The 22,733-nt window shown below is 40.7% G+C and overlaps 2 protein-coding genes and 4 non-coding genes across 8 annotated transcripts; all 6 read right to left on the bottom strand.

The window, feature by feature from the left end:
• Window positions 1-499: 499 nt before the first annotated feature.
• nkx6.1 (NK6 homeobox 1) lies at window positions 500-3,863 on the bottom strand. Of its 2 annotated transcripts, none has more exons than XM_021602808.2 (3): window positions 2,808-3,863; window positions 2,271-2,467; window positions 500-1,337 (listed from the first exon to the last, which is right to left on the bottom strand). In XM_021602808.2, exons 1-3 carry the CDS (start codon window positions 3,358-3,360, stop codon window positions 1,092-1,094), a joined length of 996 nt encoding a protein of 331 aa, XP_021458483.1. In that variant the 5' UTR covers window positions 3,361-3,863; the 3' UTR covers window positions 500-1,091. The 2 variants fall into 2 exon arrangements, with proteins under 2 accessions (XP_021458483.1, XP_021458484.1); XM_021602809.2 differs by having other exon boundaries at window positions 2,271-2,443.
• Window positions 3,864-12,642: 8,779 nt separating this feature from the next.
• rl17 (60S ribosomal protein L17) lies at window positions 12,643-17,980 on the bottom strand. Of its 2 annotated transcripts, none has more exons than XM_021601278.2 (7): window positions 17,894-17,980; window positions 17,396-17,445; window positions 17,103-17,143; window positions 16,665-16,799; window positions 16,115-16,213; window positions 13,100-13,291; window positions 12,643-12,726 (listed from the first exon to the last, which is right to left on the bottom strand). In XM_021601278.2, the coding sequence occupies exons 2-7, from the start codon at window positions 17,433-17,435 to the stop codon at window positions 12,679-12,681; spliced, it is 555 nt and encodes a 184-aa protein (XP_021456953.1). In that variant the 5' UTR covers window positions 17,436-17,445; window positions 17,894-17,980; the 3' UTR covers window positions 12,643-12,678.
• LOC118964758 lies at window positions 12,820-12,889 on the bottom strand. Its single transcript, XR_005051951.1, has one exon. It is a non-coding gene; the product is annotated as a small nucleolar RNA SNORD58 (small nucleolar RNA).
• LOC118964760 lies at window positions 15,929-15,989 on the bottom strand. The gene has a single exon (XR_005051953.1). It is a non-coding gene; the product is annotated as a small nucleolar RNA SNORD58 (small nucleolar RNA).
• Window positions 16,327-16,396, bottom strand: LOC118964757. The gene has a single exon (XR_005051950.1). It is a non-coding gene; the product is annotated as a small nucleolar RNA SNORD58 (small nucleolar RNA).
• Window positions 17,230-17,299, bottom strand: LOC118964759. The gene has a single exon (XR_005051952.1). It is a non-coding gene; the product is annotated as a small nucleolar RNA SNORD58 (small nucleolar RNA).
• Window positions 17,981-22,733: the final 4,753 nt, after the last annotated feature.

Below are 22,733 nucleotides of genomic sequence, written 5' to 3'. Positions count from 1 at the left end.
TATATTCACTGTTTACATAAACAAATATACAACTTTACACTGCCCTGCAAAGAGAGATTACCCCTACATTAAGATGAATAGTAACAGTGTCTCAAATCCTGTTTATATCTTCAAATGTCTTTCGTTAATGTACACAAATAGAATGTAGGCCTATAGGTAGATAAAATAAAACTAAATTAAATAAATCCCCCTATGCTTCTTCCATTATGTTCTACATTAGCTTAATGCTGCCGAGAACAACATTTAATTGTTTTATGTCCAGAGTAAAGCAACGTTCATGCATTTTATCTTTTATTAAATAAAAGTGCATTACATATGAACCTGCGGTAACGTTAGGCCTACACATTTATGCAGGATTCAATCACTGTTACAAACTTAAAACATTATATAAATTAAGTAACATGTGGGGGGGAAAAACATTTTACCATTAGGGAGACAAACAGTATTCATGTATATTACAAATTTACTTCAATTGTGTCACAACCAGTATTTTTTTACACGTAAAATATGTGGCTAATTTCGTTTCATTTTTTTTCTTATACTCGGTATACAAAGGCAATAGGTTTAGGTAAGCTTGTTCTGATATTGTTTCGGAGTCCATAAAGGTTGAAAATTGGGTCCTATAAACAGGTGTATCTTATTACTTCACTATGAAATGTAATGTACATTTCTAATTTCAAAAACTAAAGGAAAATGAAGATGAGAATATAGGCTACGCTTTTAACAATTGACAAAGCTATAACAATGTCAGACGTCAGAACTGAGCAGAAGAGACTCAGCAGTGCTTGATACAAAAAAAAATGTTTTTTTTACACATAAATATTCACAGTAATATAATTTCTATTTAATACAACTCACGTTTCTATTTACATGTAAGTACCATCTTCTTAATGCTGAAACTTCTATAAATTGAAGAGTCCATGTTTTGGCCAATGATCCAGACTACAAAATAGCGGTCTATTCCTTTGATCTGGCATGCGTCCTCCGTCCTCGTGCAAATTTATTAATTTCAAAACTTGGACGAGAAAAGGGACAACCTGCACCAGTTCCACTTTGAAATGTTGCGTCAAAAGTCGTTCCCCCTTGTCTGTCTACGAACTGTCGTTTTCTGACGTATGAATAAGGAGTGAGGAGTTTGGTTTGTGTTTTTTCAGTAGTTGTGTTATTTTCTCGTCGTCTGAGTTAGGGTCCAACGGCTTGTTATAATCATCATCATCATCTTCGTTCTCCGAAGCCCCTTTCAGCCTCTCGGTCTCAGAATCCTGCTTCTTCTTTGCCGAAGCCATCTCAGCCGCGTGCCGTTTTCTCCATTTAGTTCTTCGGTTTTGAAACCACACCTAAAAAGTTGATATTCATTGATTACATGCAAATAAAGAACCTCTTAATCTATTGCAAAGATATTGATTAACAAGCATCAGACATAATTTGCATATCATTTATGTAGCCTGGGCCTACAAACGTTGCTGATATGCCAAATGAAAAGGGCATATGCCTAGGTCACGTGAAGTCACCACATGTCCAAATAATAGTAGGTTATATTTCATTCTAATCGTTCGTTTAGAAAAATTGACAAAATCTTTTTCTAAAGAGAAAATATAGGTTTAATTTGCGTCCATCCATGTTGTTGGCAAACATCTACATGCTGCCCTGCACTGCAAAACGTTGCTACCATTATTTACTCATTTGCATGACAAAAATTAACAAAATGCTTCGTTAAATTGTAGTTTACTTTATTAATAATTTATTAAATATACATACTAATATTTTAGAAATATTTATAGTTGTGCCTATAACAACAATTAGGCCTATTTGGCGATTCATTCATATGAAATGCAATAGACAGTCATTTCTATTTAGATTCGTTGACCGCTGTTATTCGACTGACAGTGTAGGCTATATCTTTCTATTTAGGAATATTGAAACGAAAGACAAACCATTGTCTAAAATACACGAGGCACTTCAACTGACAGTGTAGGCTATATCTTTCTATTTAGGAATATTGAAACGAAAGACAAACCATTGTCTAAAATACACGAGGCACTTCAACTGACAGTGTAGGCTATATCTTTCTATTTAGGAATGTTGAAACGAAAGACAAACCATTGAGGCACTGAGAAATGTTCACATTGAGAAATGTTCAAATTGAGTAGCACTCTACAAGAGGCTAGTGTGCTCCCCTTTAGTTGCAGGTTAACTACAGGCTACTTATCAAACAATATTATTATGCATATTGTTGGATTTTATAAAGACTATTTCAGAATATGTCTTACCTTCACTTGGCTCTCTGTCATTCCCAACGAGTAGGCCAGTCGTGCTCGCTCTGGCCCAGCGAGGTATTTCGTTTGTTCAAAAGTCTTTTCCAGGGCAAAGATTTGTTGTCCAGAGAAGGTGGGACGTGTATGTTTTCTTTTTCCATCTTTGTCGAGCAGTACAGAATTCTGATCTGAAAATGTAAAACATAAAGCATCTAGTCCATTAAACTAAATGTAGCCTATTGATAGAATATGCCAATAGTAGGCTATTTAATATGTATATGATATTAGAATAGGCCTAATGTTAGCATGTTCTCATATGATATCATAATCAATTGAATTTGAGCTGTTATAATATAAACTTTTGTTCGGGACATTATAATAATGCACATTGCAGCTAGACATTCAAGTCAGATCAGCTTCGGTTTTTAGGAATAAATACCATAGGCTACTGGGGAATTATTAATAACCCCTGTAGCCTATACATTAACTATAAAAAATAAAATCAGTTAAATTGAAGTTCAGATAGCTCAAAAACGTGGACTAGTTACTTACGGGGTGAACATGCGAATCTGGCGTCTCTCCAGTGTGGGCTTTGCATGACTCCTGGCCAGAATATCGGGGTCCTGCCTGGAAGGTCTGTCAACGGCTTGGGGTAGCGAGCCACTGCCACTGCTGCAGCGCTGGGGCTGAAGTAGAGCCCATGGGGTGGCGGGGGGCTCAAGCTACTGAAGCGGGGCATTCCGGACAAGATTCCGGCAGAAGAGGACGCAGCAACGGCAGCAGCAGCTCCTGGGGAAAGGATCGAGGGACGACTGAGGATGTCGTTTATTCCATGAGGTGTTCCTAGCGCGCTGCATTGATGGGGGGATCCGAGAGATGACATTCCGGAGGATGGTTTGATCCCCGGTGAGGACACCGGGATGCCACCGGGGTTTGGAGAGGTGGCAGTAGGTGAGGTAGAAGAGGCCGGCCCGGTGGAAGATAACGGGTAGGCTGGGTAGAGTGGGGTCTTCATCTCCGCCATGCTATGCAGAGCTGCTAAAGGTGGGGTGCTTAAGAGGAAAGCGCTCTGTCTGGACCCGTCCATCTGTCCCACGGCTAACATAACCGAGAATAGGTAAATGCGACGGTTTGGTCAACAACAAAAATACCCGCAATGCTCACGCTCTCAAGTGATAATGCAAAGTTTTTCTCATTAAACAGACAGAATAATACAAGTTTCCTTGGAGGTAGGCCTATATTAGCCCAACTTCAACATTTGCAAACTGAGCGCCTGAAAAATTGTCTCTAAAATGAAAATGTCGTGTTTTAAAACGAAACCATGCTAGACGAAATCCCAGATTAATTTAGCCGAGATCCAATACCCATTATTACAGGGATAACTCCGCTTCTTCAACCTTGCAAATCTTGAGAATAAAGTCGTTCAAATAGGATGAATTTCCCACGTCGTCCTCGCTAACTTGGACAGACTGCTTTAGAGATGATATTACTGAATATTTGAAATCTATTGATAAAACGCCACCATTTCTTTCCGATGCACAAGACGATCATTGAGATAATAAAACATTATCATCACTTTCCGCTGTCTTTTACCGCAAAAGTAAAAACTTTGAGAGTAGAAAACAGAAAGTAGACGGGGTGTTTCTGTTGCGATTGGGTAACCCAACGGTGACGTAGTCGGTGTGTCAAGCGTGAGCGCCAACAGGATTTAGGAGTGTGTCCTCATTGGCTCTCCATCATAGCTTTGATTTGCACATTAAAAGAGTTGCCACCCGACCCACTATTAGCCTAAACACAAAAGCAACAGAATCAATCCAGTCAATTCTAGATCTACTTTTTAGATAAAGGGACATCTGCATGTGCTCATCATGTGACATAGCCTAGTAGCCTAGGTAACTATATCCAAATGTAGCTTTTGTCTATCCATACCTATTCATATTGAAGAAGCTGTAGCTTAGGCTATTGACAGATGCTTTCAGCCATAGACCTAAATATGACTCATGACATATTTATTGTCCGTTCAACAAGATCAAATAGTAGGCTAGCCCTAACGTTTTCGTTTATGTTGGAGGGCCATCATGAAAATGAAGCCCAAACAAAATTTGGAATAAATATAGCCTTGAGTAGCCTAGCCGTTTGTATCCAGTTTTGTAGTCCACATATTTAGGTTCAAAACTACTTTGAAACAATAGGTTATTTGATTGCTTCCTATTTGAGAAAACAGGGCAGGAGTTTGTGTGTGCGTGTGTCTGTGATCAGCCTAATAAGATCAATTGAGTACAACACTTCCACTATTCGAATATGAATTCATACTAGGACTTTTTGCCAACATAATTGTAAAATTATCTATTGGGATATTGTTCAACAGGTATTGACTTGAAATCAATCATAGCCTATGCCCAGTCTTCCAGCCTATCAATCCAGAGTGGCAAAATCAAATGCACCAATAACCATTAAGTAAATTGTCTACTGACGATTTAAAAATCGAATAATATTATTCTGCATTGGAAAAAAAGTTAAATGGCTCATATATGGATGATATGGATCAACGTTTGAGTAGGCCTCCCTATGCCACATTGCAAGCTGTTCCTAAAGAACGACTGAAGGATTGCAAGACAGACACTAGTGACACCCAGTGGTAGAATCTAATGCTGCACTTAATGGAATGCTGCATTTCCCTAATATTTTCTTTTATAAATGAGCATCAACCAGTGGGTCTTGCGACAGGTACAAAGAGATTACCAGTTTACAGAGGAGTATAGAGTGCAGTGATGTGTCCTATAACACCTAGCCGCTTGAGAGCACCCTTAACTGCTGATCTATAAATTATGTCTCCAAAATCTAGCATAGGTAGGATGGTCATCTGAATCAGGGTTAGTTTGGCAGCTGAAGTGAAAGAGGAGCGATTACAATAGAGGAAACCAAGTCTAGATTTAACTTTAGCCTGCAGCTTTGATATGTGCTGAGAGGAGGACAGTGCAAAGTCTAGCCATACTCCCAAGTACTTGTATGAGGTGACTACCTCAAGCTCTAAACCCTCAGAGGTAGTAATAACACCTGTGGAACAAGAGGCATCATTCTTAGCAAACCACATGACCTTTGTTTTGGAGGTGTTCAGAACAAGGTTAAGGGCAGAGAAAGCTTGTTGGACACTAAGAAAGCTTTGTTGTAGAGCATTTAACACAACATCCGAGGAGGGTCCAGCTGAGTATAAGGCTGTATCATCTGCATATAAATGGATGAGAGAGCTTCCTACTGCCTGAGCTATGTTGTTGATGTAAATTGAGAAGAGCATGAGGCCTAGGATCGAGCCTTGGGTGTACTCCCTTGGTGACAGGCAGTGGCTGAGACAGCAGTTTTTCTGACTTTATATACTGCACTCTTTGAGAGAGGTTGTTAGCAAACCAGGCCAAAGACCCCTCAGAGACACCAATACTCCTTAGCCGGCCCACAAGAATGGAATGGTCTACCGAATCAAAAGCTTTGGCAAAGTCAATAAAAATAGCAGCACAATATTGCTTAGAATCGAGGGCAATGGTGGCATCACTGAGGACCTGAGCGGAAACCAGATTGCATACCCAAGAGAACACTATAGGCATCAAGAAAGCCAGTCAGTTGATTATTGACAAGTTTTCCAACACTTTTGAAAAACAGGGCAAAATAGAAATAGGCTTATAACAATTAGGATCAGCTTGATCTCCCCCTTTAAATAAAGGACAAACTGTGGCTGCCTTCCAAGCAATGGGAACCTCCCAAGTAAGGAGAGACAGGTTAAAAAGGTTGGAGATAGGCCTGGTAATGACATGAGCAGCAACCTTAAGGGAGAAAGGGTCTAAACCATCTGACCCAGATGTTTTTCTGGGGTCAAGTTTAAGGAGCTCCTTTAGCACCTCGCTCAGTAACTGCCTGCAGGGAGAAACTTTGTAGCAGGGCAGGGGAAAAAGAGGGAGAAGCATCGGGGATAGTCGCATTAGAAGGGGTGGGAGATGAGGAAATGTTGGATGGGCAAGGAGGCAAGGCTGAGTCAAATAGGAATCCTGACTTAATGAAGTGGTGATTAAAGAGCTCAGCCATGTGCTTCTTGTCAGTAACAACCACATCATCAACATTAAGGGACATGGGCAGCTGTGAGGAGGGTTTATTCTCCTGGTCTTTAACCGTTTTCCTGAACGTCTTGGGGTTAGACCCATAGAGAGAGAACTGCTCCTTAAAGTAACTCATTTTGGCCTTCCGGATAGCCTGAGTGCACTTATTTATAATTTGCCTGAACTATAGCCAGTCAGCCTGAGTATGCGTGTGCCTAGCCTTTTGCCAAATGCAATTCTTGAGGTGGAGTAACTCTGCAAGATCACGACTGAACCTGTTTTTAATTCTCATTTTCCTTCAAAAAAAAGGTCTAAGCGCATTTGACAGAGCGGATCAAGCTGATTCTATACCATTTTACCAGTTAACAGATGGAGATTCATGAGAAGTTGAAAACTAATTGTAGACAAAATGCAGAAATGATTTAGACCTATTTACTCATGGGCAGATGTTACTCATGTGATGTGACTCTTTCAAGTTTCTTTATTCTCTGAATAAAAAAAGGTAACAATTCTGCCATGATAAACCTGTATTGAAGCCTACATCCAGTGTAGGGATCAGAAGTCTGGACATGGGCGCAACCAAGTTGAGATTTTATCCCAGTGTAGACCAACGATGTATATAAACGGAGAGGAAGAGGCGAAGCGAGAGGCAAAGCGAGAGGTTTCACTGCGCTTGTCGCCTGCCTTCTCGTCTTTGGGACAACGACTCCCATTGTTAGGGCAGAGACATGAGCATCTCGTCATTATATATAGATCTCTGATGTAAACCCTGGATTGCTGATGCTATAAGAGAGAAGGGAATGGAAGAAGTTCAACACTTTATTCAATTAATTTCAATACAGCACATGGATTCATCATGGATTGAGCACAGGTCCCTCTGATTGAACTGGCGAATGGTAGCTGACAGTGTCGGCTAGAGATGACGTGCAGGAGCTTCCTGTAGGAATGTATAGTCTTGCTGAGGTCTTCTCTGTTTCTAATAAGCATTTTGAATTTGAGAGTAAATTGAGGCAAATATATTGTTAAAACTCACCTTATCCAAGAGAGAATTACACAGCTATCAAAACACCTGTATTTAACCCCCAAAAATGAAATGCTAATTAGATGCTAATGTGGCTTTCATAAAGATCTATAAATGTAATGATGATCTGGACTAGACTGCTAAATCGAGGCAAGGATAAGAATCTCTGGATTAACTATCTAATGTTAGCTACATTTAGTAATGAATAAATTGGCTACATTTCTTTAAATTGACAATTCTGTGAACTGTCTTGTGCTAGTTTTAAATTGACACAATACCTGTTATCAAAGGTGTCCGCTAGAGATTACATGCGAGTTTGCAGAGATTTGTAGTCTTGCATGATGTCTACTTTGATGCTAGTTAGCGTTTTCGAATCAGAGAAAATAGAGCCGAATATACTGAGTTACCTTGTCCGAGAGAGATTTACATGGTAATCAAAATGCCACTCCAGGGTAAGCCTACATGAAACACAGACCTTATTTTGTGTTTCTAAAATTCCCTATGGGAAAAATGAATGGTGGAAAAACAATTGGAACCATTTCCCTGTTGGATATTATGACACCTCCACTGTGGGGCTCTATTGACCAAAGAGGCTTTGACGCCACCTGTCAGCCTTATAGAGCTCTTCAGTTTGTAGTTCTAAAACCCAGAAATGAGTTACCTCTGGTTCGTGAATCCATCCCTATGGGAAAAATGAATGGGGAAAGAATGGGGTTTGGAATAAATGCAGAAAATAAGATCGTTCTATAAGATAATAGCAGTCAGTTACAACCTTTATGAATTATGAAGCCTTTGTGCTTTTATTTTTTTAATTTTTTTACCTAAATGTCAGAATTCACAAAAAAAAGTTGTTAGCAGATTAAGATTCTCATAGATTAAAACAAATAAAATCTCCTAAACCTGTGTTTGCCAGACATTTTCGGCATTTATCAAACGCCATTCATTATCCCATAAACTTTGTCCAACGAACCATGTCCGAGTTAGAGCCTACAAAAAGACGCCATTAATATTTCTCTCTATTGGCTCTCCACCACAGGAATTGATGTAATTCTATAGCATTTAATTTAAAGTTAAGGACAAAATTACAGTTCAGTATTTTGTTGTAGTGGCAACAGTAACATTAGTACTTGAGATTATAGCTGCGCTACGCAGAAATCGCTCGAACATTTCCTGGTCCAAAAATTCTAATAGTTGGTCTATTTTCAGTTTGTGAAAAAACAAGCACCTATAGTGTATATAATCAATGTACCATCTAAACCATTGTGAAGTCTTTTCCATAACCAAAAATATTTTATTTTCAGCTGTTGAAGCTGGTGTAAAAAACGGAGATGCAAAAACGAAACTTATGCAAGGGAAGCTTTTAATAAGTGACATCTATAACTCATATTTCTAGGGGAATTTGGTCAGTTGGCCAAAATGTTACATATTGTAGCTTAAGGAAAATGTATATTTCTCATGATTAGCTCATAGAAAAAGTGGCAAAAAATGTGACATTAAAATGCATTTCTATAGCTTCCAAAATATTTTTCACAATGGAGTGCCAACATGGCTGCCGGTGGCTTCAGAACAGCGCCCTGTCAGCCATCTACTATACACTGCTCAAAAAAAATAAAAGGAACACTAAAATAACACATCCTAGATCTGAATAAATGAAATATTCTTATTAAATACTTTTTTCTTTACATAGTTGAATGTGCTGACAACAAAATCACAAAAATTATCAATGGAAATCAAATTTATCAACTCATGGAGGTCTGGATTTGGAGTGACACTCAAAATTAAAGTGGAAAACCACTCTACAGGCTGATCCAACTTTGATGTAATGTCCTTAAAACAAGTCAAAATGAGGCTCAGTCGTGTGTGTGGCCTCCACATGCCTGTATGACCTCCCTACAACGCCTGGGCATGCTCCTGATGAGGTGGCAGATGGTCTCCTGAGGGATCTCCTCCCAGACCTGGACTAAAGCATCCGCCAACTCCTGGACAGTCTGTGGTGCAACGTGGCGTTGGTGGATGGAGCGAGACATGATGTCCCAGATGTGCTGAGGATCTCATCTCGGTACCTAATGGCAGTCAGGCTACCTCTGGCGAGCACATGGAGGGCTGTGCGGCCCCCCAAAGAAATGCCACCCCACATCATGACTGACCCACCGCCAAACCGGTCATGCTGGAGGATGTTGCAGGCAGCAGAACGTTCTCCACGGCGTCTCCAGACTCTGTCATGTGCTCAGTGTGAACCTGCTTTCTGGGCGCCAGTGGCGAATTTGCCAATCTTGGTGTTCTCTGGCAAATGCCAAATGTCCTGCACGGTGTTGGGCTGTTAAGCCCAACCCCCACCTGTGGACGTCGGGCCCTCATACCACCCTTATGGAGTCTGTTTCTGACCGTTTGAGCAGACACATGCACATTTGTGGCCTGCTGGAGGTCATTTTGCAGGGCTCCTCCTTGCACAAAGGCAGAGGTAGCGGTCCTGCTGCAGGGTTGTTGCCCTCCTCCACGTCTCCTGATGTACTGGCCTGTCTCCTGGTAGCGCCTCCATGCTCTGGACACTACGCTGACAGACACAGCAAACCTTCTTGCCACAGTTCGCATTGATGTGCCATCCTGGATGAGCTGCACTACCTGAGCCATTTGTGTGCTACCACTAGAGTGAAACATCAGCCAGGAAGCATAGAAACTGAGAAGTGGTCTGTGGTTGCCACCTGCAGAACCACTTCTTTATTGGGGGTGTCTTGCTAATTGCCTATAATTTCCACCTGTTGTCTATTCCATTTGCACAACAGCATGTGAAATGTGTCAATCAGTGTTGCTTCCTAAGTGGACAGTTTGATTTCACAGAAGTGTGATTGACTTGGAGTTACATTGTGTTGTTTAAGTGTTCCCTTTATTTTTTTGAGCAGTGTATATATAGCATTCGGAAAGTACTCTGACCCCTTGACTTGTTCCAAATTCAGAGACTTGTCCGGAAGCCACTCCTGTGTTGTCTTGGCTGTGTGCTTAGGGTTGTTGTCCTGTTGGAAGGTGAACCTTCACCCCCAGCTGGAGGTCCTGAGCACTCTGGAGCGACCTTTTATCAAGGATCTCTCTGTACTTTGCTCCCTCCATCTTTCCCTCGATCCTGACTAGTCTCCCGGTCCCTGAAAAACATCCCCACAGCATAATGCTGCCACCACCAAATTCATTAGGCCCTGATCTATAGATTTCCCATGACAGAGCAGCCAATCAGAATACGTTTTTCCCCACAAAAAGTTTATTACGACAAAAATACTCCTTAGCATCCCCCTTCCCCCAACGACCCTGCAGGTGAAGCCGTATGTGGAGGTCCTGGGCTTAAGTGGTTACAAGTGGTCTGCGGTTGCAAAGCCGGTTGGATATACTGTCAAATTCTCTAAAACGACATTGGAGGCGGCTTATGGTAAAGAAATTAACATTACATTCTCTGGCAACAGCTCCGTTGGACATTCCTGATATCGGCATGCCAATTGCACACTCCCTCAAAACTTGAGACATCTTTGGCAGTATTCCACTTTAGAGTGGCTTTTAATTGTCCCCAGCACAAGGTGCACCTGTGTAATGATCATGCTGTTTAATCAGCATCTTTATATGCCACACCTGTCAAGTAGATGGTTTATCTTGCAAAGGAGAAATACTCACTGTTTCAGCTCATGAAAATGAGACCAACACTTTGTGTTGTTTATTTTTGTTCATTTAAATAAATCATTGGTGTAGACTCATTTCCAAGTCAATGGATTAAAGGCCAATTCTGCCAATATCCTCATTCATCAACTCCAGCACCAAACCAGTATCTACACGTGAACAGAGCTTTTCTATGATCTGTGGTTAAAAAGGATTAGGTCCTTCAACAATGCTTGTCTTACATCACAGGGTAAGATTAGAAGTACATTTTCATAACCTGCAACAACTTTAGACCCCACATCACCTTAAATCAGTATTTGACAATCATTTTCCCCCTCAATTTTCACCTAAAATTACAAACCCAAATCGAACTGCCTGTAGCTCAGAACCTGAAGCAAGGATATGCATATTCTTGATAGCATTTGAAAGGAAACACTTAAGTTTGTGGAAATATTAAATGAATGTAGGAGAATAACACACATTGGACCTGGTATAAGATAAAACAAAAAAACATGCATTTTCTATTTGTTGTTCCATCTTTGAAATGCAAATGCCAGGCGCAATTTAGATTTTGGCCACTAGACAACAGCACTGTATTTGCAAAGTTTTAGACTAATCTAATGAACCATTGCATTACTGTTCAAAATGTATCAAGTCCCCCCAAATGTGCCAAATTGGTTAATTGATACATTTAAGTACAAAACTTTAGAGAACATACAAATATAATACATTTTGTGTTTATACTCTCAGTAATGTCATAAATGATGGCTAATTAGCTTCCCTACTGAAAATTCACCAACCTTGAGTTAGATGGGGGGGCAGACACAGCATGGGTTCAAACTGTAGAACCCAGTTCCTACATTTTAATATAAAAATGTATTTTATCAAACAAAACTGTGCTACATTTTATCTCTGGTACCCTCAGGATGACAAATCAGAGCAAGATGACTTGAGTACATTATTTACCTTCAGAGGCGAATGCATCAAACCAGTTGCCGTAATAAAAGTTGTGCACTCTCCTCAAACAATAGCATGGTATTTTTTCACTGTACTAGCTACTGTAAATTGGACAGTGCAGTTGGATTAACAAGAATTTAAGCTTTCTGCCCATATAAGACCGTCCAGCGGGGGGAGGGGCGGCTGGAGATCACGTAGAGGTTAAAATGTTTAAACTTTTGATGTCGTCAAGTATAAATGTTTAACACGTTTTTTCTATTTAAAATAAACACCTTCCCACTGATGTTCTAGAAATAATGAAAATGAGGTTGAAATGTCATGTGCACTAATCTGAAATGTAATCCTCATAGCACATTGTGGCCTAGCACTTCCATTTTTACATACATCCATTTGCCCCTCATATGAAAGACAGCATTGGAGTCACAAGTGCCAACAGTTTGATTTTACAATGTCCATACTGATGTGAATAATAGATATCTCTTTAAGCCAGAATATGATTAGTTCAGCACGTGTCATTTCAGTAAGTAGCCCAAATAACCTGTCTCACCTGCAACGTTTTAACAGCATTGCCCTTAGTCATGAATCATGTATCCTATCTATTTGGAGCCTTTAGATGGATTAAAGCCAACTTTACATGAGGTGTAGGGATTTCATAATACTTATGAAGAAGCATGAAAAGACAGACATATTCCATTTTGGTAAGAATGGTTCCATTTAATTTACATTACTCCCGTGCCATGAGTTTCTGCTTCTTCAGCTTCTTCTGAGAAACCTGCAGGACAAAGAGATTGTATTAGGCCACCATACTGATTCTGATAATACCCTCATGGGGACAGAATGATGTAGACTTAAATGCAAATGTGTGGTTGCTCAGCCCCATTCATATTTATTTTCATGGGTAATCCAAAGGTGTCCTAAGAAAGTCATCATTGCAACCATTTCAAACACACTTATGTGAAAGGTCTGATAAGATTTTACGAGTAATGCCAGAAGGATAGTAAACTCTTTCGTTCCAGTCTACAGAGCTCTTGTTCAAGAGTTTGTACCTTCTAATCACACTGCTTTTACATGGGAAATATGGGGACGAGTGCATATTTTCAGGAAGATACCAAGCAGTCTTCTGCAAAATGCGTTGGCATGCGTACCTTTTTCTTAGTAGCGACTTCCTCCTCTGGTTTGGGAACGATCTGCTCCTTCTCTGTGAGGATCATCTCAATGTGGCAAGGGGAGCTCATGTAGGGGTTGATGCGACCGTGGGCACGGTATGTGCGTCTGCGCATCTTGGGGGCCTTGTTGACCTGGATGTGCTCGATCACCAGGGAGTCTACATCCAGACCCTGTCAGAATAGAGCACAGATTAAACTGGTAAGCAAGTCAAATAATCCACATACATGGCCAGTTGTCTGTGGGATACAGTACTTAACTTTGACACTTGTGGGAATTGGCCTATAAGTATAGAGCTAAATTACAATGTTTCTTACAAAATAAATACGAAAAGTACATGCAAAGTAAAGATTTGAGAATATTTGCATAAAATTCTGTCGCCAATTAGATAGGAACCTAGCTTATGAAGTACTTTGAGCTATCCTAGCTGTGCCGTTGAACTAGAGCAGGCACACTTGTAGTGGCTTCTTTTGGAACACAACAACGGTCTATTTTAAGTCCCAATCTGGGTCAGGTGGGCATGATTTGAAAGCTTGTTCCATTGCCAACATGACTAGCTAAGTAATAAAATAACATTTTGGGTGTTAACCTTTCACAAGGTAATTCAGAGAAACATCATAATTGGTGGGCATAAAGCGAATTTGGAAAGTATTGAGACCCCTTCACGAGTTCCAAATGTGTTACATTACAGCCTTATTCTAAAATTGATTCAATTGCACCCCCTCAAATCGACACACAATAGCCCATAATGACAAAGCAAAAACAGGTGACATTTTTGCAAACTAATTAAAAATAAAACTGAAATATCACATTTAAATTAGTCAGACCCTTCACTCAGTACTTTGCTGAAATACCTTTGGCAGCAATTACAGCCTTGAGTCTTCTTGGGTATGACGCTACAAGCGTGGCACATATGTATTTGGGAGTTTCTCCCATTCTCTCAAGCTGTCAGGTCGGATGGGGAGCGTTGCTGCACAGTTATTTTCAGGTCTCTCCAAAAATGTTTGGTCGGGTTCAAGTCCGGGTTCTGGCTGGGCCACTCAAGGACCTTGACAGACTTGTCCCGAAGCCATTCCTGCATTGTCTTGGCTGTGTGCTTAGGGGATTGTCCTGTTGGAAGGTGAACCTTTACCCCAGTCCGAGTGCTCTGGAGCAGGTTTTCATCAGGGTTCTCTATGCACTTTGCTCCATTCATCTTGCCCCACAATCCTAACTAGTCTCCCAGTCCTTGCCACTGAAAAACATCCCCACAACATGATGCTGCGACCATGCTTCACCGTAGAGATAGAACTGGCCAGGTGATGAGCGGTGCCTGGTTTCCTCCAGACGTGACGCTTGGCATTCAGGCCAAAGAGATAAATTTTGGTCTGGCCAGTCTACCATAAAGGTTTGATTGTTGGAGTGCTGCAGAAATGGTTGTCCTCCTAGAAGGTCCTCCCATCTCCACAGAGGAACTCTGGAGCTCTGTCAGTGACCATCAGGTTCTTGGTCAGCTTCCCCCCCCCCCCCCCCCGATTGGACAGGTGGCCAGCTCTAGGAAGAGTATCGGTGGTTACAAACTTCTTCCATTTAAGAATGATGTAGGCCACTGTTCTTGGGGACCTCCAATGCTGCAGAAATATTTTGGTACCCTTCCCAAGATCTGTGCCTCGACACAATCCTCAACTGTGGGACCTTGTATAGACAGGTGTGCCTTTCCAAATCATGTCCAATCAACTGAATTTACCACAGGTGGACTCCAATCAAGTTGTAGAAACATCGAGGATGATCAATGAAAACAGGATGCACCCGAGCGCTAAAAACCTGTTTTCGCTTTGTCATTATGGGGTATTATGTGTAGATTCATGAGGGGGAAAAAAAAGTAATCAATTTTAGAATAAGGGTGTAATGTAAGAAAATGTGGAAAAGTGAAGGGGCCTGAATACTTCCCTAATGCACAGTAGAAAGGAGTCATGAGTGCATTCAGGTTTGTGTGCTGCAGCTACTTTTGTTCTCAATAAACAAGCTAATTCTGTTCAAAGACATGTCATATTTGTAACTTTACAGCTAATAGTGATCATAAACATTGACACTATAAGACATGAGTTTTATGATTTGGACATGTGAAGTGCACATTTGGACATCTGTTTGGCTTGCGACATCAAAGCAGTATTTATTATAATCCTCAACATCTCATCTGTCAAAATACGTAGTCATCTTAGTTTAAAGCAATTCCCTCGTTCAAGCAAAATTTGCAAAAGTTCCTCAAACAGCGGGAGGGATGGAGCAACTTGTCATTCGTGGTGCTCAAGTTCAGAAATGGCCATCAGTCAAAACCCATACAGCGCTGTGAAGCGCAGAGCCAGAACTCTGGCATGTATCGCATGTCACTGTACAGCCACTACGTTCCAATTTAGGGGCGTATCAACACACAAATCTAATTCTTTACACTCATACAAGTGTTGAAAATGGCAAAGCTAGAATCCTTAATTACTACATCAATTTTAGGATGAATAATATGTACTTATTGATTCAGGAAGAAAATATTTTCTAAATGCCTCATGAGCTTAATTCAACTGCTGTACCCAATCAGAACCCAGAATAAGCTTGTAATGGTCCAATGTTTGAAAAAGTATATTAAACAAATACTAAAGCCTCAAAACATGGTTGAAACCAATGCTTATATCATGGATGTCAGTCCATGCATTCAAAGCTCTCGCTTTGAATTTGAGAGGGTTAACATTTCAGGCCCATCCTGCAGCTTTTGACCAAAACAATCTTCTCGATGAAGGATTCCAGCTTTAAATTATATTGTTCATACAAGCATCACGGTGGCTTAGATGTCCTTTTTCATGGTTAATACAAAGGTGTCCCAAATGGTCATCGTTGCAATCATGAATTGTGCCCATTTCACAGTTTGAACCCCAACAAGCTTGGTAGCATCATACTTTTCACAAATCTCTCCACTACAGGCATGCCACAATAAGAGGCAGGCCCAACAAAAATACCAACATTACCTTAAGCTCCGCGTTGCTCTCAGCGTTCTTCAGCATGTGGAGAAGGAACTCTGCACTCTTCTTGGGCCAGCGGCCCTGTGTCCAGTCAAACTGCTTGGCCTGCAGAGGAACAGTTGGGTCAGTCGTGTGCATACAACACTGGGCCAGAATAGGTGCCCTCATTTCTGGTCAACATCGGGGAAAATGTATGTAGACATAAGCGCAAATGTGTGGTTGCTCAGCCTCGTTCATATTTATTTTCATGGGTAATCCAAAGGTGTCCTAAGAAAGTCATCATTGCAACCATTTCATACAGACATGCATTAAAACCATAAGTGCAAGGTCTGATAAGCCAGAAAGATTTTAAGTCATTTTGTGCCCCTCTCCAAAGCCCATGTTGAACAAATGTATTATTATTTTATTTTTTTGGGATCCCTTTCATACCTGCTAATCCCAATACTTTACATAGGAAATATAATAAAGCGTAAACATTGTCAGAAGATAACCAACCAAAGTCCCCTATACATATTTAAATTAAGGCTAGAGTAAATGTAATTGGATTGGCGTTTACCTGGGCACACCTGCTGACACCCCCATTGTAGCGACGGAAGGGAACACACTGGTGCTTGATGGTAACATCTTTCAGGTACTTGGTGGCTTTGCGGATGTGCATGCCTTTGATGGTCTGAGCTGTCTCACGGGTGTTCTGATGGGAAACAAACAAGAAGCATTACTATAGTAGCTAGCTATATCAATAACAGATTGTTATAACTGTCTTGATAGGCATGAATGCAAAATTGCTCAGTTATTTGTTAGATATTGTCACATTTGATTCCAAAGGTCTCCAATGTTGTCATCATAGCAAAGCATCATACCTTTCAGCCTGCACACATTTATGACTACCAATACATACCAACCAACAGCAACTAACTCCCACACGGATACAACTACAGTGAACAAAATGTCTATAGGCAACTTCTCATGTGAATCAGAAAAGAGAACACCTTACCTTGAAGTGAACCCGGAGATTTGAGCCCCTCGACTTGCATGCTTCAGAAGAAAATACAGCAATGATCAGTAAGGTCACAACACAAGACAGAAATAACCTTACATGGTGAATAAACCATTTATGTGTGGTTGCTCAGCCTCGTTCATATTTCTTTTCATGGGTAATCTAAAGGTGTCCTAAGAAAGTCATCATTACAACCATGGTTAAGTCTGATAAGCTAGCTAATTTAGCTAGTTAACTTGCATTAGCGAGCTAATGAATAGATCCAGGGCAACAATCACACCGGTACTCACACTTAGTCGGGTTCTCGGGGTCGAGCGAGTAGCGGACCATTTTCAGAGATCTGCAAAAGATAAACGGGTTGTTAACTAGCCAACTAAAACTAGTCGGAGAACGTGTTACAGTGTGTTGCTTGACTGAGAAACAAGTCAGACACCTTGGAGGATGCGCTACGTGTTAGTTGATAGCTAGCAAACATTAAACCAACCCAAGACATCGAGCAAATCACATACGAATACATCACTGGGACTATGTATTTCATCAAGACTCATTCGTAGGGCCGGGGACGACATCATGGTCATGGTTTCGTTAGCAATGCTAAAAGTGGCTGGAGGCCAAGCATATCACAAATATGACTTTTGGTGAAAATAGCCACCGATACACGATTAGACGCCGGCGTTTCTAAGTAGTGGTTTAAATACATGTAAATTGAACGTTTAAGAGTCGTGATGCCATAGATATTAAAGCGATTACATGGATTCTCGGCCGCAGATGTGTATCGGCTCACTTACTTTCTAAGGCCGCGGAAGGGAAGAGGTAGAAAGAAGCATTCTGGGAGTGGAAATCGTAAATGTCGTCTCGCGAGATATTCAGAGATCTTTGAAAGAGATTAGGTGTTCTTCTTTGGTGTAATTTCTGACAGGCATTTATTCCAATAGAAAGAGTTTACCGCCACCTTTTGTATTACAAAGATATTGCATTCTCATTTTGAACAAGCACTGTGAAACGTTTATGAACTAGATGCACTGGAAGACATTTGTCAGAAGAGGCCTCACATCATCAAGGGGCCTCATGATCTGGGCATCAAAAAAAAAAAAAAAATAAGGGTCACGGGGCCCGTCTGAAGGTAAACCAATACCGGGCTGAAAAAATGAATGGAATTGAATAGTTTCAACTGTTCTGTCTGCGGCTATGGAACCCTGACCTGTTCACTGGACGTGCTAACTGTCCCAGACCTGCTGTTTTCAACTCTCTGGAGACAGCAGGAGCGGTAGAGATACTCTTAATGATCGGCTTTGAAAAGCCAACTGACATTTGCTCCTGAGGCGCTGACTTGCTCCACCCTCGACAACCACTGTGATTATTATTATTTGACCATGCTGGTCATTTATGAACATTTGAACATCTTGGCCATGTTCTGTTATAATCTCCACCCGGCACAGCCAGAAGAGGACTGGCCACCCCTCATAGCCTGGTTCGTCTCTAGGTTTCTTCCTAGGTTTTGGCCTTTCTAGGGAGTTTTTCCTAGCCACCATGTTACATTGTTTGGGGTTTTAGGCTGGGTTTCTGTACAGCACTTTGAGATATCAGCTGATGTAAGAAGGGCTATATAAATACATTTGATTTGATTTGATTTGAATAGGGAATTTCCACGTAAAAAGTTATCAAATCAAATCAAATGTTATTGGTCACATACACATGGTTAGCAGATGTTAATGCAAGTGTAGCGAAATGCTTGTGCTTCTAGTTCCGACCATGCAGTAATATCTAACAAGTAATCAAACAATTTCACAACAACTAACTTTTACACACAAGTGTAAAGGAATGAATAAGAATATGTACATATAAATATATGGATGAGCGATGGCCGAACAGCATAGGCAAGATGCAGTAGATGGTATAGATTACAGTATATACATATACTGGGGCGGCAGGGTAGCCTAGTGGTTAGAGCGTTGGACTAGTAGTCGGAAGGTTGCAAGTTCAAACCCCTGAGCTGACAAGGTACTAAGGGGTAAGGCCAAATGTTTCATAAAATACATATGTTTTTATATTTACAGGTATTGCTAAATTATCCTTGGTATAAAAATCTTAAAACAATTCCATATGTTACATGCCATGTTGTGTTGCTGCCATGTTGTGTTGCTACCATGTTGTTGCCATGTGTTGCTGCCATGCTATGTTGTTGTCTTAGGTCTCTCTTTATGTAATATTGTGTTGTCTCTTGTCGTGTTTTGTCCTATATTTTTATTGAATTTATTAAAAAAATTAATCCCAGACCCCGCCCCCGCAGGAGGCCTTTTGCCTTTTAGTAGGCCGTCATTGTTAACAAGAATTTGTTCTTAACTGACTTGCCTAGTTAAATAAAGGTTAAATAAGATCAAATAAAATAGTAGAAAATCCAGACCTTGGCCCTTAGACTCTAGGGGGATACAATACGCATTTCTTTAGTAAAAAGACAGGTGCTGCTGATAATACTGCCATTGTCATCGAGGCAGAGTACATATATGTGTAGCCCATGTACGTGATGCTATCTGGCCCAAAAAATGTTATGTCATACTCTTTCTGGCCAGACAGCTTCAGATACATGGGCTACATACTGTATAGTAAGACAGAGGGGTGCTGCTACACTCGCTCGGATGCTTTCTCCAGTGAGATAGTTTCAGCCACTTGCGAATTGAAGGAAAGTGCACTGTTCGGATGCTGGAATTATTTTGGATGAACGTGCAAGGGTAACTTACTTTTTTAAGTGATTTGTTTGACAATCAGATGAAAACATCATGACTGGTTCTGTTCATGGCACATTAAAAGGTAATACATTATTATAGTTAAATTACGTCTTTACTTTCAATCCTCTGCCTGAGCCCTCCAAATTACTAAGTCGCCCCCTGACTAGATGGGCTCAAAGAGCAGGAAAATGATGTTCTCTGATTATTTCAAGTACAGTACCACCATCAACAGAGACATTATTGTCTCCCACGATTAAATCGGGGAGGGGACTGTGCATCTGTCTCCGTCCGTTAGTGCATTTGTACATCAGTCGCACATGATATCTCAGACTGCACTGGCCAGATTTTGACGAAACTTGGGTGAATGATGGGTCTTGCCATAGAGATCCAGCATTTACTAAAATACACTGATTGGCCAGATGGTGGTACTATAACAAGATATTTAAAATTATTTGAAAGGTCACGCCCCTCACCCCGTTTGACCTAAAGTCATGAAATTCAATACATAGCCCCCTCTCCTCACAAGGAACAAATTTGCCTCAGTGAGCCATAAGGTCCGCCATGATGGATTTTTATTTTGTAAAAAACACTTAAACGCTACTCTTCTGGCACCAAATAATCGATAATCTAAACTTGATTATGTGGCATCTATGGACAAAGATCTCTCAATGCAATATTTTACAGACTTGTACCTAAAACAACATATTGACCAATAAACATTCCAGTTGGCGTGGTCTGGCACATAAATGCATATAAATCAGTCAAGGATATTCGTGTTGTCAACAGAATTGGTACGCATCTTGTAAACACTGTCAAGACTCAGTACATGACAGAACATTAATATCGACCACACAGTGGAGCTATAATGGGCACATGTTAATATCGCTTGATCTGTTTGACTCAGAGTGCTGAAATTTGGCACACATTCTCAGGGTTACAAGTCTAGCTATCCCATGTGATATATCAAACACCACTGGCCCAATTTTGATGACACTTGGGTGAATGATGCGTCTTGCCAAGGGAATCCATCACTTAGACAATGACACTGATTGGCCCAAGGGGGGTGCTGCATCATTCGTGGGGGGACGAATGATGCAACAGATTTACTTTTGCCTTTAAAAATATATATTTTGGTTTCTGTTTTTCAGTCAAAGCAGTTCAGGACCCCTGTCTAAATCAATATAAGCATAAAGGCCTGATGGGACCAATAGTCTAGTATTTTGATGGGTTCATATACTGTAAGTAATTCAATGATTAACCCCCACGATGAAATCGGGGAGGTAACTGTGCATCTGTCTCCGTTCTTTAGTACGTTTGTATGTTAGTCACGTGATATCTCAGACAGCACTATCTGGATTTTGACGAAACTTGGGTGAATGATGCATCTTGCCATAGAGATCTGGCATTTACTAAATTCCACTGATTAGTACAAGGCGGGGGCTATAAGGTGGGAGGCTGCATCATTCGTGGGGGACAACATGCCCTGTTTTTCATAAACCTCAAATTTCTCTAACTACCTTTATATGTATTTAATATAAGCTCATGTTTTTGTACTGGAGTTTTTTTGCAGTGGTGTCAAGTACTTAAGTAAAAATACTTCAAAGTACTATTTTAGTAGTTTTTTTATATTATTTATATTTTTGAGAACTTTTACTTTTAATCCACCACATCCCTAAAGAAAATAATGTACTTTTTACTCCCATACATTTTCCCTGACACTCAAAAGTACTTGTTTCATTTTGAATGCTGGGGTTCCCGAGTGGTGCAGTGGTCTAAGGCACTACATCCCAGTGCAAGAGGTGCCACTACAGTTAATGGTTCAAATCCAAGCTCTATCACATCTGGCTGTGATTGGGAGTCCCATAGTGCACAGTTGGCTCAGCATTGTTTGAGTTTGGCCCGGGGTAGGCTGTCATTGTAAATAAGAATTTGTTCTTAACTGACTTGCCTAGTTAAATAAAGGTTCAAATAAAAATGCTTCATGATGTTGGAGTGTGCCCCTGGATTTCTGTTAAAAAAACTAGAACATTGTGCTGTCTGGTTTGCTTAATTTAAGGAATTTGAAATTCTTTAGACTTTTACTCAAGTATGACAATGAGTTTTTGGGACCTCTCATCTCTACCTCAAATGATTAGGTGTGCTGCTGAGGTCTGTTTTATCACTAGAGGGGCTAACCATTCAAATTCTTGTAGGAGTCTCTGATTTTGTGGTGCTGTTACCTTGGCAAATAGTCAACATTGGACCAACTGTGACATAAGTAACTGATATACAAGAGAGCTCCTTTTAATCAGAAAGTGCTGTGAACTAGTCTGTGAAATTCAGATTGTAAAATAGATGGTCTATGCAGAATGTCATATTTTTCCCCTTGATTCTAGACTGTCTCGATCACCTATATGATTCCAGCGCATATGTTGTGTGGAATACCTCACCTTAGCAGCACAATATCCTGTATCTCACCCCCTCTTCTCTTGTTGCCCTGGCTTGAACATTATTGATCTCTGACCTGATCAGTCTGCAGTGGAGGTGCCCCCTCTAAGTAGATCTAATCTAGATTATAGATTAAGAGGTTCAAAAATGGCAGGTCATCTTTTCTTTTTTTTTACTCTAGTCAATCTAATCGGTGTAATATCCTTGAGTTCTGGCCTGGACTGGGAGTCCAGGTCAGGAACGTGACCTCAGCTATTTAAACTGGGAGTGTGTAGTTGGCGGAGATGAGAGTGGTCATTCAATATAATATATGCCATTTTAGTAGACACTTTTATTCAAAAGCGACGTAGTTGTGCACTTGAAAATATTGGGTAATCCTGGGAACTGAACCCACTATCACGGCGTTGCAACTAAGCGCCCATGCTCTACTGCTAAAGCAGTTTTACTAAGAGAGAGCATACAGAGACTACACTCC

The sequence above is a fragment of the Oncorhynchus mykiss genome, chromosome 5, assembly GCF_013265735.2.
Source record: "Oncorhynchus mykiss isolate Arlee chromosome 5, USDA_OmykA_1.1, whole genome shotgun sequence".
Lineage (NCBI taxonomy): Eukaryota > Metazoa > Chordata > Actinopteri > Salmoniformes > Salmonidae > Oncorhynchus > Oncorhynchus mykiss.
The sequence above is the reverse complement of the archived record's forward strand: the minus strand, read 5'-3'. Positions and strand labels throughout refer to the sequence as shown.